Genomic DNA, 25,455 nt, shown 5'->3' with positions numbered 1-25,455 from the left:
ATAAAAGACAAGCGGCAAGCCCAGGGAATAGTGGCTGCATGTTGGTGCTTTTACATCTGGGGGTGGGAAGGCTGGGTGAAACAACATTTTCACGGACTATGGCATAAAACCATATTTTAGCTTTTAATTTTGATTTTGCAAGGGTTAAAAAACAGCATAGAGACAAAATGATCCACGTTGCTTCATGCTTGTTGAAATGTGTTGCATCCTAATTAATTGCCCCCCACACACACACACACACACGCGCGCGCGCAGACACACACAGACACACACAGACACACACAGACACACACAGACACACACAGACACACACAGACACACCACCATGTGTCTAACCCTACGGAATGTATTTGCCTTGGGTTGTGTTTTTTTTTTTGCCTTTTGTTACGATTTTAATTTTACTATTTTGTTTAATATACAAAGCTATTCATGAGGAACAAAATGGAAAAGGCCCAATGATCCTGTCTGAAGTTGGGTTCATTGCTAAAAATAATTGATCCAACGAACCATATTTAATATATTTTTGTTTGCATTTGTACAGCAATGTGAGTGCTGGTTCAACGGAGTCTGAATCTGATTTACGATGAAAGTAAAACGTGCGACACAATTATTGTTTTAGGCTAATCTGTTAGACAAAGGAGTCTAGAAAAATATAATGGAGAAAACTCACTCTGAATTACAACCATGTTTGGTAGACTGGAATAAATACATTCTCCGAAACATTAGAAAAGTTTTCAGTGCATTTGAAGTACCCTCCAGGGGGGCATTGTCTTTAATTTGCAGCTTTGGTCTTAAGGCCCCGTCACACTAAGCAACATCGCTAGCAACATCGCTGGTAACGAACAACTTTTGTGACGTTGCTAGCGATGTTGCTGTGTGTGACATCCAGCAACAACCTGGCCCCTGCTGTGAGGTCGTTGGTTGTTGCTGAATGTCCTGGGCCATTTTTTAGTTGTTGCTGTCCTGCTGTGAAGCACAGATCGCTGTGTGTGACAGCGAGACAGCAACAACTAATGTGCAGTGAGCAGGGAGCCAGCTTCTGCTGAGGCTGGTAACTAATGTAAACATCGGGTAACCAAGAAGCCCTGTCCTTGGTTACCCGATATTTACCTTTGATACCAGTCTCCTGCTCTCACTGCCTGTGCTGCCGGCTCCTGCTCTGTGCACATGTAGCTGCAGCACACATCAGGTAATTAACCCGATGTGTGCTGTAACTAGGAGAGCAAGGAGCCAGCGCTAAGCATTGTGCGCTGCTCCCTGCTCTGTGCACATTTAGCTGCAGCACACATCAGGCAATTAACCCGATGTGTGCTGTAACTAGGAGAGCAAGGAGCCAGCGCTAAGCATTGTGCGCTGCTCCCTGCTCTGTGCACATTTAGCTGCAGCACACATCGGGTTAATTAACCTGATGTGTGCTGTAACTAGGAGACTGGGGGCTGGTCACTGGTTGCTGGTGAGCTCACCAGCAACTCGTGTAGCCACGCTCCAGCGATCCCTGCCAGGTCAGGTTGCTGGTGGGATCGCTGGAGCGTCGCAGTGTGACAGCTCACCAGCAACCTCCTAGCAACTTACCAGCGATCCCTATCGTTGTTGGGATCGCTGGTAAGTTGCTTAGTGTGACTGGACCTTAAGTTAAATGGTAATACTCATTATAATTCGAGATATGTGATACAGAATATTATACCAAAGGGATAAACAATAACATGAGTGACAGATTGTCACTGCTTTAAACAGACCAATGATATTTTTAAATTAGTGTGTGTGTGTGTGTATATGTATATGTAGATAATATAATATATCTATTTGTATAATCTTAATAATATTAATATATATATAATGTATATGTATGTATTTGTATAATATATATGTATATGTGTATGTATATGTATATATATGTGTGTGTGTGTATGTATGTGTATATATATATATAATATATATATTCTGCACACACATATACATAAACATATACACACACATACATATGTATATGTGTGTGCGTGTGCACATGCTTATGTATGTGTGTGTGGTATATATATGTGTGTGTGGTATAGAATATATATATATAGATATAGATATAGATATAGATATAGATATAGATATATATAGATATATTATTAATTTCCTCCTTCCAAGGGGAGATTTCAGATAAAAAAATGCATATGACAGGAAAATATCAAGGTGACTCTTGCAATTAGTAGCTCGAATTGCATAAGATACACACACCCAAAACTGTTGCTCACTGAACAGTTTTGGGTGTATCTTATGCAATTTGAGCTACTAATTGCAAAAATCACCTTTATTTTCCTGTCATACGCTTTTTTTTTTTTTTCTTTCTGAAGTCTCCCATTGAAAGGAGAAAAAAAAATAAATATACATTTTAACACTACAGTTCAAAGGTTTAGGATCACTTAAATATTTCCTTATTTTTGAAAGAGAAGCACTTTTTTTTCTTCAATCAAGCCATCATTAAATTAAACAGAAATACACTCTATACATTGTTCATGTGGTAAATGACTATTTTAGCGTCAAACGTCTGGTTTTGAATGCAATATCTACATAGGTGTATAGAGGCCCATTTCCAACAACCTCCACTCCAGTGATCTAATGGTACATTGTGTTTGCTAACTGTGTTAGAAGGCTAATGGATGTTTGGAAATCCCTTGAAACCCTTGTGCAAGTATGTTAGCACAGCTGAAAGGTTTTGCTGATTAGAGAAGCCATAAAACTGACCTTCCTTTGAGGTAGTTGAGAATCTGGAGTATTACTGTTGTTTGTTCCATTCAACTCTCAAAATGGCCCAGAAAAAGATTATTTTCATGTGAAACTCGACAGTCTATTCTTGTTTTTAGAAATTAAGGATATTCCATGCGAGAAAATGCCAAGAAACTGAGGAGAGCATAAACGGGCTCTAACCAGAGTAGAAAGAGAAGTGTGAGGCCTCGCTGCACAACTGAGCAACAAAACAAGTACATTAGAGACTCTAGTTTGAGAAATCGACGCCTCACAGGTCCTCAACTGGCAACTTCTTTAAATAGTACCTGCTAAACGTCAGTGTCAACGTCTACACTGAAGACCCGACTCCGAGATGCTGGCCTTCAGGGCAGAGTGGCAAAGAAAAAGCCATATCTGAGACTGGCTAACTGGCTAATAAAAAGAAAAGATTAATATGGGCAAAAGAACAGACATTGGACAGAGGAAGATTGGGAAAAAAGTGTTATGGGCAGACAAATCGAAGTTTTAAGTATTTTGGATCACACAGAAGAACATTTGTGAGACGCAGAACAACTGAAAAGATGCTGGAAAAGTGCCTGACGCCATCTGTCAAGCATGGTGGAGGTAATGTGATGGTCTGGGGTTGCTTTGTTGCTGGTAAAGTGTGAGATTTGTACAGTGTAAAAGGGATTTTGAATAAGGAAGGCTATCACTCCATTTTGCAATGCCATGCCATACCCTGTGGACAGCGCTTGATTGGAGCGGATTTCATCCTACAACAAGGCAATTACCCAAAGCACATCTCCAAATTATGCATGAACTATTTAGGGAAGAAGCAGGCAGCTGGTATTCTATCTGTAATGGAGTGGCCAGCGCAGTCACCAGATCTCAACCCTATTGAGCTGTTATGGGAGCAGCTTGACCGTATGGTACGCAAAAAGGGCCCATCAAGCCAATCCAACTTGTGGGAGGGGATTCTGGAAGCATGGGGGGAAATATCACCAGATTAAATCATCAAATTATCAGCTAGAATGCCAAAGGTCTGCAAAGGAGCATTCTACGATGAGTGTAAAGTTTGAAGGAGAAAAATATTATTTCCAGTGAAAATCATTATTTCTAACCTCTTCAATGTCTGGACTATATTTTCTATTCATTACGCAACTCATTTGATAAATAAAAGAATAATATTTCACAGAAAAAAACATTTAATTTATAGGCAAGTAAACGCAAGTTCCTTGCATGTCATTGAAGTTGCAAAACTTCAGTGGAATTGTTAGGCTATGTGCGCACGTTGCGTATTTGCATGCAGTTACGCTGCGATCTGCACCACAGCATAACTGCATGTGTCCTGCGTCCCCAGCATAATCTATGAAGATTATGCAGGAGACGTGCGCACGTGGTGTATTAGAGCGCAGCGCTTCGGCTGCTGCCCGAAGCGCGCGTTCTAAGAAGTGACATGTCACTTCTTTCCTGCGCTCTGCATGCATCCCCCGCTCTGTCTATGGGAGGGGCTGCACTCAGAGCGCATGGAATCTGCTTTTTTTTCTTCATTACGGACTCTTTCTGCAGCGATTTGAAGCGCATGTGTGCTGTTCAAATCGCTGCAGAAATTTCTGCAGGGATAAACGCTACGTACGCACATAACCTTAGACTAGGCACACATATACAAATAAAAACCAATCAAATGAGCCGGAGCGTGAGTTGGTACACATGCATGTTGTAAGCGCATGTTCACACTGGCCATGAGACAAAGAAAACCCAAAATAAGAATAATATGAACATATACCCTGCTGTAACTAAGTAAAAGCATAATGTGTATAAATAAACATGGGGTACTTGGTAAACACTATTTTTGATCAAAAAAGAGTAAAGCCATCCCACCGCGACAAGGTGTACCCATATTGGGACGGTACCTACACTCTCTAATATTAAAACCTCATTATGTGTCAACAGATGTCAATCTGAATAAGGGAAAGAATGGCTGGGTCCCAACTATAGGCACACAGCCATGGGATGCAATGGATGAATTGCTCAGCTCATCCATGCTTTTGTTTAGTTACAGAAGGGTGTATTTTCATATTATTCTTATTTTGGGTTTTCTTTAACACATACACATGGACGCTGTCTTTGGAGGCTATAAAATTTGCTTGCAAAGATTCTGCTAGTTCAAATCAAAGGAGGTATAAACTACCACAGTACGATCTGATACAGCTAAAATGTCTCTCCAGTGTCGAAACACTCATGATGCCTTCTGTTACATTTGTGGAGAGTAGATATAAGTGTCCGCCTAGGCTCGGTTCACTGGCAGTAAATGAGCCTAGCTCCATAGGCTCAAGCTTGACCCAAACCCTAGATCAAGTCAGTGATTGGCAGTTTGAGTTTCCACCCACATACAGCCAACCATAAGCAGATCACTTCCAAGGGAGGGTGGGTGGACTTTTTTCAAACTTTTTTTTTTTTTTTGCACACTACATCCGAGCATGCGGTTGTTAACCCCAGTGTGCACCGTTCAAACACTGCAAGCTGCTCGCGCATGGCTGAGCACCAAGCCTACCGGAGCACAGCGTTGCTTCCACGAGTTTTGTTTGCATGTCCAGCATCCGATCCACGAACCTGAAACTTGATTTTTAAATTTGGTGTTCGGTTCAAAAACCGAATCTCAGGTTCGCTCATCTCTAGTAGAGAGTACTCTCTTAAGCTTCAAAGACGCAGCATGACAGGCTTTATGATGAGATCTCTGAGCTGTACTTTGGACCCAAGATTTGTGATCAAGACAAATCCTGAGCTGCTCACATATTTTGTGCAAGATGTGCTGTTGATCATAGAAGTTGGCTGAGAGGTTCTTGTAAGTCAATGACGTTTGCTGTCCCAATGATCTGGTGGGGAAAGAAAGATCATGTGACTGACCGTTACTTCTGTCTCACCAATGTGTCTGGTCTTTCTGCTAAAAGTAAGAAACCCATTGTATATCTGAGCCTGCCTTCAGCTATAAGACCAGTGCCTGAGGGCAGAGCACAGTACTGTAATGTGCAGGCGCGATAAAAAGTTAAAGACCACATGCGCACTACAATACTTTGATCTGCCCTCAGTCGGGCAGTGTGCCTGCACAAGAGCACAATGATGGCCTCTGTGTGGATGAAGTAGGATGCATCATGCACATGGGGCTGGGCAGTGGGACTGCGATCACAGAAGATGGAGGAGGCGTTGGACTGAGACCAGTGACACCCATTGGACCTGACCACCTCCTAGGTAAATAAAGGTGTGTCGGAATAGACCACCTCCTAGGTAAATATTATAAAGGGGTTTTTTACGTTCCCTTGATTTTGTGTGGTATAACTATCTGATTTAAGGGCAGAAAAATTCAAAATTGGACAATTGCACTTTTTTTTAATTATTTTTTTTTCTTTTTTTTGATATTTTTGTAAATAAACGCAAATCAGATTGACAAAAACTTACCACTAACGTGAAGTATGTCACGAAAAACCATTCCTCGAATCACTGGGATATACCGAAGCGTTCCAGAGTTATTACCACATAGATTGACGCTGGTCAGAGTTGTAAAATTTGGCCTAGTGAAGAAGGTGAAAATCGGCGTAGGCGTGAAGATGTTAAATCGGTAGTCAATTTAGGTCTACCTCCCTAGAGACCCCCTGCCGGTCATGTGGTCTTGATGTCAGAACAGTGTTCTCATGACTGCTGACAAATATTGGCAGCAGCGATCAATAGGACCTGATGATTGCAGGGCCATGGTTAGTTTATTTTATTATTTATAACGATTGTTACTCTTTGGAAACTTTTTTAACTCTTTGGGTTTAAGAAGTTTCTGTTCCAAAAATTCCAGAAAAAGAAATACTCAAAGTGGAATTGAAAAAGGACCTACAATTGGTTTCGAAAATTTGTTTGTTTTTGTATAGTTTTACAGTGGTTTTTAATACAATTTATATTTCATGTGCAAAGTACGTCCTTATGAAGAATACTTCTTTTGGAACTTATTTTCCTCATTTCATAAAAAAAATAATAAAAAAAATGTAACTGTCAGCCCTTTATCTCTGCGTTCTAGGCCAGCAGAGAGGTTTCCTGCAGGGAACCTATCACATTTACTCTGAAACCTGCTGGTGCCGCAGTAAAATTGATGCTGCTTGTACATTTTCTACCTATTGCATATAGATTATTGTTCCCTGTACCATTCCCCTATTCACTGTGGGTAGCTTTCTATTTGTCTGGAACAGAGGAATTTAAATCCTTCAGTACCCGTACGTTTGTCCCTTGCCTCGAGCTAAAATATTAATGGAAATCTTTCATGTAAATATGGTGCAATAGAATCCAAAAAGCAAACAAAAGTATCATATTATACAAAGTATCACGTGTGTGTATGTGTATACAAACGCACAGAGATAGTAGACCATTTCTACAAATGACCTTGTGTATCACTGCTGTGTATTGTGTAGATGACACTCAGGGAGATCGTACTACAGGGGTTTTTCGCCACTGTGATATTGATGACCTCTTTTTTTACGGTTAGGCTTAGATCAGATAAGATGTTCATAACATATCTTCTTATCAGTGGGGATCTCACACTTGATAGCCCCCACCGATCAGTAGTCCTCACTTCCATCAGTGGCCGGATGTAAATGATGTGGTGAGGAGTACAGTGACCGCTGCTCGGTACTGCAGATCAGCTCCTATACACATGAGGGGGGGGGAGGGGGTTGTGAGGTCTCCACCAATTTGATACTGACAACCTATCTTAATGATAGGTCATCAATATTATAGAAACTCAACTTTCTACAAAAAAACCAAAAAAAACTACGAAAAAGAGTTTAGTGGTTGTGATGGTCTTGTGCTGGTTGTTGCATGTCTTCAATTTCTAGCATCCCATGACAGGCCAGGCTTAGTCATCATTTTGTCGCAGCAGACCGCTCCTCATATCTTTTCTTCCCAGACTCCTAGGAATATTGCATTTGGGAGCCGGATATTGAGATTTAACCCCTTCACCCAGAGACTGTTTTCACCTTCCTGGCCAGGCCATGTTTGTTTTTCTTCTTCTTTTTTTTTTTTTTTTTTTTTTTATCCTTTTCTTCAATTCTGACCAGTGTCACTTTGATGGTACACTTCAAGGGATTCCAGTGATTTGAGATTATTTTTTTTTTTTTTGTACTAAATTTAGGATATTTTTTTTTTTTTGCATTTCTATTTGTGAAAATATCTAAAATTTGCCGTCAGTTTTGAAAATTTCGCTGTCTTTCTTAGCTTTTATTGGTTATGCCATTTAAAGGAAATCTGTCAGCAAGTTTTTGCTACCTCATCTGAGAGCAGCATAATGGAGGCAAGAGATTCTGATTTTAATGATGTATCACTTAGATTACTGGGTGCATCTGTTCTGATATAATCAATGATTTTAATTTTTACATATAGCAAAGCCTAACAAGTTGCCGTCGTCCATGCCAGGCTTTCAATGTACATTTCCATAGACAGCTGTTAATCACAGAAGAGGTCAGAGTCTGACATCAGCTCATAGGCTCCTCAGACTAGTGACCAGAAGGGGCGGGGCCTCAGCCACCAAAGCTGGATACCTGGTCACATGGGTATGACCTCACACAGGTCCTTCCACAGACAAAGTGAATCGTTTGTATAATGCTTATGCTAATTATAACAGAGGGAGGGGATGACTATGAATATATTATCTGCTCCAGTGCAATTGTCACTCACCAAGCAACTAATTGTATAAAGTTTTACTTTTTTGGATTTCAAAACCTAAACATCCGAGCTGACCATTACAGGGTATGTAGAGAATCAGCCTGAGAGTGCCAGTATAGCACTGGCTTTAGGTTATATATGAAAATCCGGGTGATTGGTTCCCTTTTAAACTAATATTGCAGTTAACCAAAAACACCCTTTGTGATAAGAGCCACTAGGCTGTAATCTGAATGTTAACCCTTGCAGCATACTGTATTCAGATTACAATGCAAAAACCTGCTGACAGATTCCCTTTAAACCATAGTTATGTCACACAAGATAGATAATAATAGTGTCTACTTTGCATCAGCACCATTTTTGAAACCACTTTTTTTTTTTTTTTATTTGTTTTTTGTTATGAAGTTAGAGTTAAGTTTATCACAAATTTTTCATTTTTCCAACAAACGTTAAAGCCTTGTTTTTTTTTAGGGATCATATCAATTTGAAGTGACTGAGTGGCCTATGTGACAAAAAATACCCAAATTGACACCATTCTCAAGAACTGCATCCCTCAAACTGCTCAAAATTCCACTCAAGCAGTTTATTAACCATTCATGTCCTGCACAGGGACTAAAGCAATGTGGAAGGGAAACAAATTGAAATGTTACCTTGGCGGGCCTCCATACACATTACACTGTCATTACTCCTATCGACTATAGTCTGTGTTTGGGGCCATTAATCTTCTCCGCTCTAGCAGCTCCTAATATTAAAAAATTATCAACCTCTTGACTACATCTCACGAGAATAAGGTTTGTTTCAAAGTACACGAATACAGCAGCATTGGAATGGTTTGATTCCAGTTGTGCAGACTTTGGTTCATCATAACCTAGCTTAGATCTCTGGTGATCTAGTGCCGTAGTAGACCTGAAGGACACCTTCACATGGCCGTCTTTGCGATCCATGTTCCAGCCACAGATTTTTGCCACTCTAGAAATGTTTCTTACGTCAAGATTAACCGAATCTTGAGGGATCTCCAAAACCATTAAATATGCAAATCCATTCCTCAAAAAATCAGGAACTCTTCTTGCCTTTCAGATGACTGGAATCCCTTTTCGCATCCGTATAAGAAGTTGGATTTTGGGAAATGGGAATTATACATTCCACCAAAGGAAGACAAATCTCCCGTCGTACATCATGGTTCTAAAATAAAGGTACATTAATTTTTCTATTATTTTTATGTATGTGTGTGTGTGTTTGTGTGTGTGTGTGTGTGTGTGTGTGTATGTATATGTATATATATATATATATATATATATATATATATTTATATATTTATTTATTTCTTTATTTAGACACCTTTTTACTAAAACTGATTATTCTGGCAAGTAAACAATTTTTTTTTTTTTTTTTATTATTACTACTTTTGGGTCTGCAGTCGATCGGCTATTACCGGTAACAGCTTATTTTTCCCATAGAGAATCATTTTGGTCTTTTGTTTAGTTTTGATGTCTTTTTTTTCTAACTCCGTCTTACAATTTGTGGAGCTTTTGGTAATTGTTTAAATCTCCCTTCAAGATCACTTTATGCGCCAACCAATTACACCTGCCGCACAGGACGCGGCTTTGATTAGTTAGCTATGTACGTAGCTTTTGTATGAATGGCAGAATTGCATTTCATCAAAACTTGCCTGCCCCGTAGGAAGAAATTTTTTTTTAGTTATCTTTTACTATTTTCCGTTTTCTTTAGCAATCAAAGTGCAAATATAGTCCACTAAATGGAGTTGTATTCAGCATTGTTGCTCTCCTAATTATAGACACCATTTTTGTGGGGAATAAAATGTAATTCCAAATATTGTTAATGGTAACACATCATAACACGTCGTCTTCTTTTAGAAATTGCTAAATTATGAAGCACAAGTCATTTAAAAAAAATAAAATAAAAAAAATTGTAAACTTATTATTATTATATGAACAAAATAAATAACCCTTTCGGGAAAGAAAAATAAAACTAACCAAGCCTCCGCAGGTACAGGAGTATAGTACATAATACAGCGCATCACAGTGATGGACCACATGTCATGTGGTTTCTGGCAATGGAAGGTCACAGCGTTTGGCAGCACAGAATGCTCCCTGACTTTCTATTGTTCACGCTGTCAGGATTCACTGTACTAGGTGGTTTTAATGATAGATTTTCATCTCTCCCCGTTTAGGACCCAGGGGAGCGCTCCTTCCAGCCAGCTGCTAATAATCAGTATTCCCCTTGTGCTTAAATACTCTCATTTTCCCTGGGCTTGTGCTGGTGATATTATTCAGTTCATTCATCTCTGGTTGCAAGCAGGTGGCTTGTACTCCTCTGTGGTATCTGTGCTGTAACTTTGCTGAACTTCTACCGGAGTCATCTGTGGATAAGTAGTTCATGCACATTGTGTCTGTGTTCTTGTGTCTTCTATAGTGGTTAGTGGGGTTCATGAACAGCTCCCTTCATCTGTTCCATATTTAGGGCCCAGCACTAGGGATACATAGGGTCAGGTATCCAGCTCGTTGCATGGGTGCAGAACCTATTTTAAGGTGGTGAGGGACCAGCGGTAGGTATAGTCAGGGGTCACAATCCTCCTATTCCCTAGACACAGGGTTTCCCTTTTGCAGTTTGCTTGGTACTTCCCCGTACCTATGATAACACCACATTGATAAAAATTGGGTAATTGAAGGCATTTTGATTTTTTTTTTTTTTGTCTTTTTCCTTTTCCAATTTTGCGTATTTGACCCTCTATAGCCCCTGAGTTACACCGGTTACTAATGGTGGCAAAATGAGTTATCAGAGAATTGGTTTTGGTTTGTTGCCATTTTTTAGTACCCATAGCATTTTGTTTCGCCATTGAATGATTAAGCAAGGGCTCGTATTTTGTGTGACGAGCTGAACATTTTTTTTTTTAACATATTTAGCAGTAGTGCCCAGTGTGGCCCCGGCCTAAGTATCGATCTCTGAAATTCGGCTACAAGCTTTCCGTAGACCCCAGGCTGCAATAGTAAGCTGCTGGCAGAACTCACAGGCACATGGTCCATTTAAATGTTGCTGACCGTGATCGACAGCATTTAAAACAGGGGTCTCAAACTCTGCTGGGTATATGGGCCGCACATAAGTTTTTTTTCTATTTGGCAGGCCACATTCTTGGCAGAACAAAGTGAAATTTTTAGTAATACCATATTTATTTTTCTATACACCTTTTGGATCACTTTTTTAAAAAAAATGTTTTACTTTTTTTATTACTAAATGACATTCATCGTATCTGTTATTGTACGGTTTTATAGCTTGAATCGTTATGAATGTTGCACATTTTTTTTTGTTTATTGTAGCTGATATATAAAAAAGCATCTTTAATGGTAAAAACAATTTCCATGCTTTTTTATTTCGAATTATTTATTTATTTTTTTACATTTTATCCCCTTCTTGTAAATAATATTGTTTTTCAATTGGCACCATATAGTAATTTTAGCCAACATCTCGTAGCAACGTTCCCATAAGTCCTCTTCTTGTAGTAATGTGCCCATCCAGGTCCTCATCCTGTAACAATGTGACCATCCTTGTCCCCTTTAATTAGTAATGTCTCTTCCTATAGTAATTTGCCTTATATGCCGTTCTTAATGTACACATAAAAAAGATTCTTATCACCTGTCCTCCGTTCCCTCTGTGTCCTTTTTTTTTTTGCGGCCTGCAGTCCCGTGGACACCATGATCATCATGGCCTGTGCCGAGGGTCGCAGTAGTCAGCAGTTTATTTCATTTGAATGAACTACTAGTGCCGTGCAGAGCTCTCTGCAGCCCTAAAACGATGGCAGCCGCCGACCAATCACAGGCCAGCAGCTGATGTCATATGTCTCCGTCAGCTGCTGGCTTGTGATTGGCCGGCGTCTGCCAGGTATAGATCTGCCGAGAGCTTCTCTACGCGGTGTCAGCAGTTCATTCAAAAGAAATAAAATGCTGAATACTGAGGCCCCTGTCACCGGCCCGATCATCATTGGGTCCACGGGCCTGTGAGCCACAAGAAGCTGCCTGAGGGGGCCGCGTGTTCGACAATCCTGATTTTAGAAGGTTAACAGCTGCGGCTGGAGCACTTTTCCGGCCACATCTGTTAAGTTCTGATGTCGGCTATGTAATATTATAGACCGTATCTGCTCTGTGTAGAGTGAGCTCTGCTCCTGAACATCCCCCCCCCCTTCCCTCGTTATGACCCCCACAATCACATACCTGCATGTGATATTACCTTAGGTGTTAGAGTAACTTTCGTTTAATTTTTTTCATAAGCAAACAGTAAGTGAGAAATTGAGAAACCTTATTATTAAATCTTATTAAATCTGCTTCTCTCTTCCTATTGACGAATCATTCTCAACATTCTTAGGCCCTGTGCGCACTTGCCGGTTTTTGCCGCGGATTTCCTGCGGTTTTGCTGCGTCTTTCGCTATATGTTATGTTCATAACATCTCTGCAGTGATTCACAAGCAAAACCTATGGGGGGAAAAAAATGCTGTGCACACTATGCGGATTTTGACAGCTGCATGTTTTGCTGAGGGATTCCTGCAGCAAAAACAATTGCATGTCACTTCTTTTTCGCACGTCGCTGTGGGATTTCACTCCATTGACTGCAATGGAATCGTGAAATCCCGCAGGGAATAACGCAGGCAGCAAATTCTGTGCGGTTCATTGCGTTTTCCTGCGTTCCCTCCGGTATTTCGCGGTATACCTGCGGTAATATTCATCGCTGCCCTGCGGTTTGCAGGGAAGTAATGTCATTATGACAGGAAGCGGAGCACAGACACACATCACAGACACAGACATAGAATACACACACATCACACTCACACACAGACATATAGAATACACATAGAAACCTAACAGACATATAGAAAAAAAAAAACACGTGGGCTCCGCCGTATTTTTACCGTCCAGCCGAGGTAAGCACACAGCGGCGGCCCGGTATTCTGAGGCTGGGGAGGGTGAGGGCCAGGGTTAATGCCAAGAATATCAGCTGCCCCGGGACTGTCGCATCCATTATGCGGCAGTCCCGGAGTGTCCCCGGCTCTTCCTGTTGCCGTGATGCGGTGGCAATCGGGGTAATATAAGGAGTTAATGGCGGCGGATCGCCGCCACTAAGTCCAGGCTTGATCAGGGCAGCGTCTATGAGACAGCTGACATTATCAACCCGTAAGTTAAGTTAAAAAAACACACACCTAAAAATCCTTTATTTTAAATAAAACACAAAAAAGCCTCACTGGTTCACCCCTTTTTATTAACCCCCCGAAACACACAGCTCTGGTGTAATCCACGTCCTGCGATGCTTGCATCCAGCCGCGACTGACACACAGCGCTGAATGCAGACTCGCAACGAGACAGCAGAGAGGTCATTTCCCACGGCCGGTAATGTGAACACACATTACCGCTAGGGAGAAATGCAGCGTGTGCTCACAGGGACTCTATCTATCTATCTATCTATCTATCTATCTATCTATCTATCTATCTATCTATCTATCTATCCCTCTATCTATTCTTCTATCTGTCTATTTATTTATCTGTCTATCTATCTCAGAAGGAAATTATTTTTTTTTTTTTCATTGAATGCATTAAAGCACATTTACCAACCCGCATGCGGCAAAACCGCGGCAATACCGTGGTTAAATCGCATCAAACCGCGGCAAACCATATTTTTCGTTTTACAAGACGCACCCCAAATTTAGAGATTTAAAAAAGGTAAAAAAAAAGGGGGTCCTTCTTATACTCCGGTGGTGTCTTACCGGAGGGGGGCGTCAGCAGTGGTGGAGCGGGGTCACAGGAGGCAGCGGCAGTGCTAGAGTAGGGCGATGCTGTGCTGGCTGTGTGGAGCAGGGCGGTGCAACGGGTGTCACAGATGCTCTGTCGGCGGTGTGGGCATCAAAGAAATAGTGCCATGAGTCAACGCGTGCACAGATTGAGCTCCCAGCTCAATGATGAGCCGTGATCTCAACTGCACACGTGCTGCCTCCGGGCTCCATTTTCCTTAAGTCCGCTGCTGGGAGATCAGTGGGCCGGAGGTGACGCGTACGCAGATGGGATCTTGAGCCGAGAGCTCCATCTACAAACGCACCGACTCGGGGCGCCATTATTTGAAGCCCCCACCGCTGACAGAGCATCTCACCCACTGCACAGCCCTGACCGCAGCCAGCAGAGCCCCGAATGCAGCCAGCAGAGCCCCCATTCTCCAGTGCCTGGTAAGCTACGTTAGCATTATAAGATGCACCTCTCATTTTCCTTGCAAATAAGTGCGTTGGCCAAAAGAAATAAACCCGCAGCCCACGTCAAGGGTCTCCATACTTGAGTCCCTGCACTGAAATAAAAATATGGTTCACATACAGTGCCTACAAGTAGTCTTCAACCCCCTGCAGATTTAGCAGGTTTGATAAGATGCAAATACGTTAGAGCCTGCAAACTTCAAACAAGAACAGGATTTATTAACAGATGCATAAATCTTACAAACCAACAAGTAATGTTGCTCAGTTAAATTTTAATAAATTTTCAACATAAGTGTGGGTCAATTATTATTCAACCCCTAGGTTTAATATTTTGTGGAATAACCCTTGTTTGCAATTACAGCTAATAATCATCTTTTATAAGACCTGATCAGGCCGGCACAGGTCTCTGGAGTTATCTTGGCCCACTCCTCCATGCAGATCTTCTCCAAGTTATCTAGGTTCTTTGGGTGTCTCATGTGGACTTTAATCTTGAGCTCCTTCCACAAGTTTTCAATTGGGTTAAGGTCAGGAGACTGACTAGGCCACTGCAACACCTTGATTTTTTCCCTCTTGAACCAGGCCTTGGTTTTCTTGGCTGTGTGCTTTGGGTCGTTTGTCTTGTTGGAAGATGAAATGACGACCCATCTTAAGATCCTTGATGGAGGAGCCGGAGGTTCTTGCCCAAAATTTCCAGGTAGGCCGTGCTATCCATCTTCCCATGGATGCGGACCAGATGGCCAGGCCCCTTGGCTGAGAAACAGCCCCACAGTATGATGCTGCCACCACCATGCTTGACTGTAGGGATGGTATTCTTGGGGTCGTATGCAGTGCCATCCAGTCTCCAAACGTCACGTGTGTGGTTGGCACCAAAGATCTCGATCTTGGTCTCATTAGACCAGAGAACTTTGAACCAGTCTGTCTCAGAGTCCTCCAAGTGATCATGAGCAAACTGTAGACGAGCCTTGACATGATGCTTTGAAAGCAAAGGTACCTGACGGGCTCGTCTGGAACGGAGACCATTGCGGTGGAGTACGTTACTTATGGCATTGACTGAAACCAATGTCCCCACTGCCATGAGATCTTCCCGGAGCTCCTTCCTTGTTGTCCTTGGGTTAGCCTTGACTCTTCGGACAAGCCTGGCCTCGGCACGGGTGGAAACTTTCAAAGGCTGTCCAGGCCGTGGAAGGCTAACAGTAGTTCCATAAGCCTTCCACTTCCGGATAATGCTACCAACAGCGGAGACAGGTAGGCCCAACTCCTTTTAAAGGGTTTTGTACCCCTTGCCAGCCTTGTGACCCTCCACGATCTTGTCTCTGATGGCCTTGGAATGCTCCTTTTGTCTTTCCCATGTTGACAAAGTATGAGTGCTGTTCACAAGTTTGGGGAGGGTCTTAATTAGTCAGAAAAGGCTGGAAAAAGAGATAATTAATCCAAACATGTGAAGCTCATTGTTCTTTGTGCCTGAAATACTTCTTAATACTTTAGGGGAACCAAACAGAATTCTGGGGGTTTGAGGGGTTGAATAAATAAATGACCCTCTGAATAAACTTTTCACAATTTAAAAAAAAAAAAAAAAATAAAAAAATAAAAAAAGAAATAACATTCTTTTTTGCTGCAGTGCATTTCACACTTCCAGGCTGATCTACAGTCCAAATGTCACAATGCCAAGTTAATTCCGAATGTGTAAACCTGCTAAATCTGCAGGGGGTTGAATACTACTTGTAGGCACTGTAGCTGTGGGATGCGAGCTTGCTTATTTTGGCCAAAATATGGACCAGTTCTTGTATTTAATGCCTAATTTCTTTATCTTCTTATAACACATTTTTTTTTGTGTAGGATATAGCCAGGCTCTTAAGTGTTGGTTGGGTGTCTGTACTGTGGGGCGCGCTCATATACTGCTGTGCAGCCCACCTAATCTATTATTATGGCTGTCATCAATAGGCTGTAAGCCGTACACTGTGCATCAGTCGTATCTGTGTGACTGGTGCCCTATGCAGCCTCAACTGTGTGTATGCTTAATACTAGCAAACGCCTCCTCCATAAATTGTTACATTGTGATTAGAGATGAGCGGACCCTTGGAAGTTTGGTTTGGTGGGTTCATCAGGACTTTAGATAAAGTTCAGATTGGGACCCGGACTTGACCTGAACCCCAATGGAAGTCACTGATTGGGCAGTTCGGGTCTCTGCCCACATACAGCCAGCCAGAAACAAAACACTTGCGAGGCTGAGTGGTCGGGGTTTTTCCACATTTGTTTGTGCATACTACATCTGATCCCTCAGTTGTTACCCCCAGTGTGACCCGATTGAACACTGCAAGCGGCTCACACTCGGCTGAGCACCGAGAGTACTTGACCGTATACCTATACCTTGACCTATGCTATACGAGTGGTGTTCATACGTAAAGCAACCGAATTCGGAACCCAAACTTTTTTTTTAATAAGAAAAGTGTGTTTTTGGTACGAACACTGAACCTCGAGTTCGCTCATCTCTAGTTGAGTGCCTACCGCATTAGTATTTTGTACCTGTGCTGCTCCCACCTCTTATCATGAGGACCTGCTGCATCCTGCTAATGCATTGCTAATCTTCTCACCTGGTGTTGGGAAGATTGAATTATTTTTATTTTCCCAATTGGTCATATACGAACCATTTTTAAAATGCACAACCCCCTTTAGAGGGAACAAGTCACCATTCTAACATGCTGTATAGAAGAGCCCAGGCCGGGGGTATAACATAAAAAACACTTTATAATACTCACCTAACGGTCGCTCGGTTGGCCAGATGGGCGTCTCTGTTCTCTGGTGCCGGCGCCTCCTCTTTTGGTCATCTTCATCCTCCTTCTGACTCCTGTGTGCATGATGCGGCTACGTCATACACACTCGCCGGTCCTACGCAGGCGCACTACAATAATTTGATCTGCCCTGCTCAGGACCTGAATGCCGGCGAGTGTGGATGACGTCGGAAACGTCGTGCACCGCCGCTAGATAAGGAGGACGAAGATGAACAAAAGAGGCGGCTCCGGCACTGGACAATGGAGACGCCCATAAGGCCCACAGCGTGACCGTTAGGTAAATATTATAAAGTGTTTTTTATGTTCTACCCCCAGCCTGGGCTCTTATATACAGCACATGTTAGAATGCTGTATATAAGAGCCCGGTGGTGGTGACCGCAGCTGATAGGCCAAAAAACTGCTGACAGGTTCCCTTTAATAGTTCTGTACGGAAATATCTTGAGTCTAAAATTGATCTTATGCACTTATTTGCATGACGTGAGTCCATCCCTTATTACATATCATGGGGAATAGTTTTTTTTTCTCCTAAATTAGTTATACTTATAAAATGTAATTTTATAAAGTACTGATCCGCTAACAATTGCCTTTTACCAGTCCGATAAACATAAAATCTGTGTTAGATGGGGCATTTGTCTGCATCGTGGTTGGGGTTTTCTGCTCACCAGTTAGTGCTGTGGATATTGGTTGTCCGCTCGTCATAACACGGGCTGAAAAGGGTTAAGAGATTGCCGGTATGACTGTGATGCGTCTAGCATGGCAGGAATGTGAGGGGCACAGGTCAATGTCACCTTATTATATACTCCTATAGAATCTGCGCTGTGACATCCGCCGTGGGTTTAAGGCATCAAGGACACACTGGATTATTGGCTTCCTATGTGTTTATTTGTCTTCTTCTGTCAACATGTTATTTCTATAGTGTTAACATCTTTAGGAAAATGAAAAAAAAAGATAAAACTTTTGTTCGAAATGTCATTGTTTTTCTATTGTATCAGATTCTTTACAGATTCAAGGATTCTGCTCGGATCGCGCCTGTTTTTTTTGTATTCCAAAATGCTGTATTATTCCCTGAAATTGTTTTTGAGGCTGAGGGCGAAGAGCTATAAATCTCTACTGACCGGTACATTTATCTTCACTTCTAAAGTGATGGACTGATAAAAGTGGCTGCTCCAGGCGCTGGATACACGGCTACACTTTAAATCTAAAGCAACTTTTTTACATACTCCATCCTGCAATGCTAAAAAAACCTAAATCTGGAGACTTGATTGCAGGGAGCTCGAGGCTACGAGTTTCCTTGAACCGACGTGGTTTGTCATTGAAATCTGCAAATATATATGGCGACACTCCCTGGCAGACACTGCCATCTACATAGTGAGACACTACCCGTGCTTTGTCAGAATAACTTGGCATAGTATAAAAAGGTAGAACGATCATATTTGCACTTTAAAGGGAACCTACCACCAGATTTGGTGACTATAAGCTGCGGCCACCACCACCATTCTAACATGCTATATATAAGAGCCCAGGCCTCTGTGTAGAGCGGAAAAATCACTTTATAATACCTAAAGGGTTAGTACGGTGCAGATGGCTCAGATGGGTGGCTCTGTTCTCTGGGTGTGGCGCCTTCTCTTTCGGCCATCTTTGTCCTCCTTCTTCTGAAGCCGGGGTGCATGACGCGTCCTACGTCATGCACACAGGCGGGCATTGAGGTCCTGCGCAGACGCACTTTCATCTGCCCTGAGCAACGCAGATCAAAGTATTGTAGTGCGCCTGAGTGGGACCTCAATGCCCGCCTGTGTGCATGACGTAGGACGCGTTATGCACCCTGGCTTCAGAAGAAGGAGGACGCAGATGACCGAAAGAGGAGACCCGACACCCGGAGAACGGAGACGCCCATCTGCACCATACCGACCGTTTAGGTGAGTATTATAAAGTGATTTTTACGCTCTACACAGCGGCCTGGGCTCTTATATACAGCATGTTAGAATGCTGTATATAAGAGCCCACTGGTGGTGGCCGCAGCTTACAGGCCTCAAATCTGGTGACTTTAACACTAGAAGTCCCAGAAATTTCGAGCTCCATAGAGTTCCAATGGTAGAAATGTCAAATTACCCCTCTCTGGGACTTCTAGTGTTAAACACATGGAGCTTAAAATGTTTTTCATAGTTGTTTTAGGGTAGCGTTCAATACACTACATATTTTTCGCTGCATTGAAATGCAGCTTCTTGCAGTTGAAGGAAAGTTGATGGGATTTATAGAAATCTCTTGCCCATTGTGCTTCTTTTTCACACCGTGTAAACTGACCTGCCGTGCGTTATTCTAGTCCGCAGCAGGTCACTCTCTTGCGGGTACGCTGAGTTTTCTGTCCAAAACTTCCCCATAGAGTTGCATAAGGCTACGTGCCCACGATCCAGACATGCTGCTTCCTGGATGTAGCGTGTCCTCTCCTGCGGGGCTGCGAGTGTTCTCTGCAGCTGCTTGTGCCCACGATCAGGGTTCAGGCCACTGTGGACATTCTCTCTTTTTCCTTACAGAGAACACTCGTGACTCCACAGCAATAAATTGACACCCTGTGGCTCGGGAAGCCAGGCTCACAGGTCTGTTTACGCTGCAGGAAAGTCAAGTACAGTATGCTGGAGATTTCTATAAATCCCATCCAGTTTGCTTGTACTGTACAACACAGCGAAAACTCTCTACATCCAAAACACTGTGAACCCTGGTCGTTGGCACCAGGGCTATGGAGTTTGAGTCATGGATTCGGAGTCAGTGTCTATTTTTTTGGAGCTGGAATCCGTATAAAATGGACCGACTCATACTCCTAAAATATATAATAAACTTGGCACAGCAGTTCAATGCAGTATGCGATGAATATTTTATCATACGCATTTGGGAAAGGTATGAAATGTCCTATAAATGTCTGTTCTTTTCCTGATCAAACAATCTCTGCTTTTAGTTGAGATGAATCTGTGCTGCACTTCAGCTTCAGGATACAAGTAGTCAAGTTCCTCCTCTACAGATAAGGGTAAACACAAAGCTGCATTCTTCCATGCAATCATCTCCATAATCTAAGAAAGACTGAAGGCACATCCTACCTTCTAATGTGATTAGATGCAGACTGAACATGAAACATGGTAACAAATAGGAGACAGTTGAACCCTGCAGTGCTAAGATATGTGAGACAATGAATATGGGAATATAGACATGCATTACTGCTATGAAAAAACATGTAAAAATTGAGATACTTGACACACAAAAATGGCCAGCGGCAGGGTGATCATTTTTTTTTTTTGGGTCCCTATCAAACTAATTCCTCTCTTTGGGTAAAAAAAAACCCCCTATAATTTATGGGTGGAGAGAAACCTTGCGATGAGAATATTTTTTTTTGTAATTCTGCTCATTTGAAAAACTTTTAAAGCTAATTAAGTTTAATTATCTGTTTTGAGTTTGAAAAAGACTGATAATATTAAAGAGAATCTGTCACCAGGTTTTTGCCACCTAATCTGAGAGCAGCATAATGTAGAGGCAGAGACCCTGATTTCAGTGATGTCACTTACTGGGCTGCTTAGTGTAGTTTTGATAACCTACTGCCGATTACACATTGATTTTTAGCTTTAGAGGACTACTTGGCGTGCTGCCAGGCAGTCCAGCATATTCATGAGCTCTGTAACTGCTAGATCTGCAGCAGAGAAAACATTGATTTTTTTTTTATCAAAATGACAGCAAATGGCTCAATAAGTGACACATCGCTGGAATCAGGGTCTGACTCTACATTATGCTTCTGTCAGATGTGGGAAGCAAAAACCTGGTGACAGATTCACTTTAACTATTGAATCCAAGCTACACCAGTCTAGGTTCTTTGACAAAGGGTACCCCAAAAAATTACTTAATGATGCGTTTATTAAGATTAAGTCCTTTTAGTCAAGAGGAGTGTCTATCTAAAATGAAGACTTAGGCGGGGTTTGCACACTAAGACATCGCAGGCCGATGCTGCGATGCCGAGTGCGATAGTCCCCGCCCCCGTCGCAGCAGCGATATGTGGTGATAGCTGGCGTAGCGAAAGTTATCGCTACGCCAGCTTCACACACACACTCACCTGCCGTGCGACGTCCCTGTGGCCGGCGACCCGCCTCCTTGTTAAGGGGGCGGGTCGTGCGGCGTCACTGCGACGTCACACGGCAGCCGGCCAATCAGAGCGGAGGGGCGGAGATGAGCAGGATGTAAACATCCTGCCCACCTCCTTCCTTCCGCATATCCTACGGAAGCCGCAGTGAGGCCGGTAGGAGACGTTCCTCGCTCCTGCGACTTCACACACAGCGATGTGTGCTGCCGCAGGAGCGAGGAACAACATCGGACCGTCGCGTCAGCGTAATCATGGATTACGCCGACGCTGCACCGATGATACGATTACGACGCTTTTGCGCTCGTTAATCGTATCATCCAGCCTTTACACACTGCGATGTCGCATGCGATGCCGGAAGTGCGTCATTTTCAATTTGACCCCACCGACATCGCACCTGCGATGTCGCAGTGTGCAAAGTGCCCCTTAGGGTGCGTGCCCATGGTCAGTTTCCACAGTGTTTTGGGTGCAGTATGCTTCAGCTGTGTCCAAAACACTGTGATGCACAGTGCAAGCACAGTGGATGGGATTTCCCACTGTGCTTTTTTTTTTTTTTTTTTTTTCCCTTCCCATAGCAAACACTGACCTGCGGTGCAACTTTCCGAGTTGCAGCTTGTCAATTTTTGCTGCGTAGTCGAAAACGTCCTCTGCAGGGAGAACCCAAATGAGAGACTGCAACTGCTCAAGCCCGGATCCTGGTCATGAGCAGCCGCGTTCTTCTGCGGAGATTTGTGGCCCTGAAGGTCAGGACCCGCCACGTTCAGGATGCAAGGGGTCCTGATCGTGGGCATGTACCCTAACACTAGTAAACTACCCACAAATGATAAGTTTGACCAATATGGATGTAGTCTGATTACTACTTTTAGTAATTCGCACCAGACCATTTAAATATAAATCCATAAGTATTTGTTTTTTTACTAGAAAATGATCCTGTCCTTGGGGAAACAAAATACCAAAAAATCCTCCTGATTATTTTTAGAAGGAATCAAAACCTCAAGAATGTGATAACTTCTTGGGTCTAAAAAGAATGATTATATCGTCAATAGTTCTATTGATTAATCATTACTGAAACCTGAAGGGGTTTTCATGTGTGGCAATCAGAAATGTATGTTGCAAGGCCATTGCACAAGGCAGCAACACATTCAGCTCTGTGGCCAATGGTAAAGTTTTCTGTATTAAGCAAACACTCAATTGTAATTCATCTTATGTCATCTATTTACTGGTGTGTAGTTGTGGCCTCCAATACATCGGTTGTACCATCCAGCCAATACCAAACACCGCCATAATATTAGACATGGAGTCCTTAACCACAGTGTGTCCAAGCATCTTGCTTTTGAACAGCAAAAAAACCCCTGATAATTTATACCTTGCCATTATCGAACGAATTCTCAACCATGTCCCATATAAATTTAGGAAACTTATAAAGAAGGAGCACTATTGGATTTATAGGAACATTAACACCAGAGGCTTTGAAAATCCGCATTGAAATTGTTAGTTGAATTTTGTATGGTTGACAATTACTTATATATTGGTATTTTTACATTTATTAAAATTTTAATTGAGATACAAAATATATATATATATATTTATATATATATTTATATATATATTTATATATATATATATATATATATATATATATATATATATATATATATATATATATATATATATATATATATATAATCATTGTACATTGCATATTTTGTTTTTAAAAATTTCTATAAAGTTTTTTTTTTTCTTTTTATGCTGCATGTTAATTGCTAATTAGGTAATTGTTTGCAAGTTGTTTTTTTTTACAATTTAATACCACACAGTGTTTGTGTTAGCACCTGGGGAAGGGAATACTGCAGTCCCAGAAATGCGTAGTGCCAAGCCGAATAAAGCCTTTCACCTCTTTTCTAGGGATGATCGAATACCTCAAATATTCGGCTTTGCGAATATTTGCTGACTAGGTTGCCGCTATTCGACTATTCGTGAATATTCGATGTGCAATGTAAGTCTATGGGAAACCCGAATAACAACTATTCAGAACTATTCGAGCTTCCCATAGACTTGCATTGAGCATCGAATATTCGCCTAGTGGCGACCTATTTGTCGGATATTTGAGGTATTTGATCATCCCTATTCTTTACCCATGTTGTTCTGCAGCGCCTATGTATACGCCAATTGTTTATTTTTACTCTCTATTTCATTATTGTGGCACATACAAATAATTTCAGTAATCCTAATTGACCAAAATAGGAAAGGTTAATGCTGATTTCATAGACAAAGACTGATGACACTCCCAAAATTGTAATGTGAACAGGTACATAACTGAACATGGCATAAAAAGACAGTTACACTCTGAAATGCTAAAGCATGAAAACCATGAATGTAACAGTATAGACATGCATTACTGCTATAGGGAATCTAGGAAAAAATGAGCTATTTAGCATACAAAATGGCCTCTTTCATATCTGCCCAGTGCCGCGTCAAGGCATACCTCGTATACTGGATACCTACTCTGAACTTAATCCTCTCTCTGGGTTTAAAAAAAAAAAAACAAACTCCTGGGTATGGGCATGTAGGAACCTGCTATAGATGGTGAGAAAAACATGCAGATGTGTCTTTTTAGATAGTGTATGTAAACTTCTGGTTTCAACTATATTTAGCAATAATGTTTTTTACATTGCCAAACTGAAGGCTGTACAATGTGCTAAAGGTCACTGGAAGATCATGGTTTTCTTGACGATTATGTTCCTTTTTGAAGATTGCCTGGCAATGCTATAAACCTTGTTTGAAACCGAGCAAATTGATTTTTTTAATATGCCGCCTACCTGTTAATCTGCCCTCAATTACCCTGACCTCTGTGAAGAAGGCCGGGTCATCAGAACAGATGCGGCGGGCCCTTGTAAACTCACCATAAGGTATAGCTCTTGTGGTATGCAAGGGGCGACAGCTGGAAGATAGTAATATCATATTGCCTGACACTACTTTCCTGAAAAAAAAAAAAAAGTATGTACCTTCAGAGTGAGCACATCTCCTGTAAGACGTATGTCTAAAACAGGGATATGGTGAGCTGCAGTGTGTGCTATGTTTACAGTCAAACTTTCCGTGCCAGAAATGCAAGCTTGTGACCCTGTTGGAGGAAAAGATGCAGAGTCTTCAGGAGAGATTAGCTATACTGAAGTTCATCAAAGATGATGAGTATTTCCTTGACTGAGCAGAAGAATCTCTTCAGGGTGTTGCAAGAGAAGACCTTTTCAGCGTTCCTGCAGAAGCTAATGTCAGAGCAGAAATAGCTCTTCAGAATGTTCGAGGAGTAGCACCTATTAATGTACCTGCAGAAGAAGAGAATTGGAAGCATTCAACCAAAAGGAGGATGGGAAGGCAGTCAGCACGCATATCGCTGAAGAACCGCTACCAGGCTCTCACGCAGGACTACGAAGATGTACATCAAAAAAGTGCTTTGCTCGCAAAGAATAATCCAGTAGCAAAGCAGAAGCCACTTGAAGGGAGAAAAAGAAGCTCTGTGGAGAAGAAAAGGAGAATGGTGGTTGTTGGAGATTCCCTTGTAAGAAGAACAGAAGCCACGATCTGCCTACTGAACATCACCGCATGAAGTGTGCTGTCTCCCAGGTGCCAAAATCAGAGGTAGACACTTAAAGACTCTTCAGTGCTAAAGACGCCTACCCACCTCTACCAATACATGTAGGAATAAATAACGCAGCGAAAAAGGACCTGAAAACTACAGTATATGCAGAGACTTTGAAGACCTGGGCTGGAAAGGGAAGCAACTGGACGCGCTGGTCGTCTTTTCATTCACCCACCCAGTGGATGGACATGGAACCATGAGATTGGACAGGATTGGGGACGTCAGCAACACTTTGGTTTTCTTGACTGTGGATTGGATTACCAGTATG

General features: G+C 42.0%; 1 protein-coding gene across 1 annotated transcript in view; it reads left to right on the top strand.

Annotated features, from left to right (window-relative positions):
- The window catches only part of GBE1 (1,4-alpha-glucan branching enzyme 1), a 252,679-nt gene that overhangs the window by 78,980 nt on the left and 148,244 nt on the right, over positions 1-25,455 (top strand). The window contains exon 4 of the mRNA XM_075333081.1: positions 9,484-9,599. Coding sequence (XP_075189196.1) covers positions 9,484-9,599 — 116 coding nt within the window. The remainder of the gene's footprint in view (positions 1-9,483; positions 9,600-25,455) is intronic.

Source organism: Anomaloglossus baeobatrachus, chromosome 2, assembly GCF_048569485.1.
Source record: "Anomaloglossus baeobatrachus isolate aAnoBae1 chromosome 2, aAnoBae1.hap1, whole genome shotgun sequence".
NCBI lineage: Eukaryota > Metazoa > Chordata > Amphibia > Anura > Aromobatidae > Anomaloglossus > Anomaloglossus baeobatrachus.
Note: the sequence above shows the minus strand (reverse complement) of the source record. Positions and strands in the feature narration are given on the sequence as shown.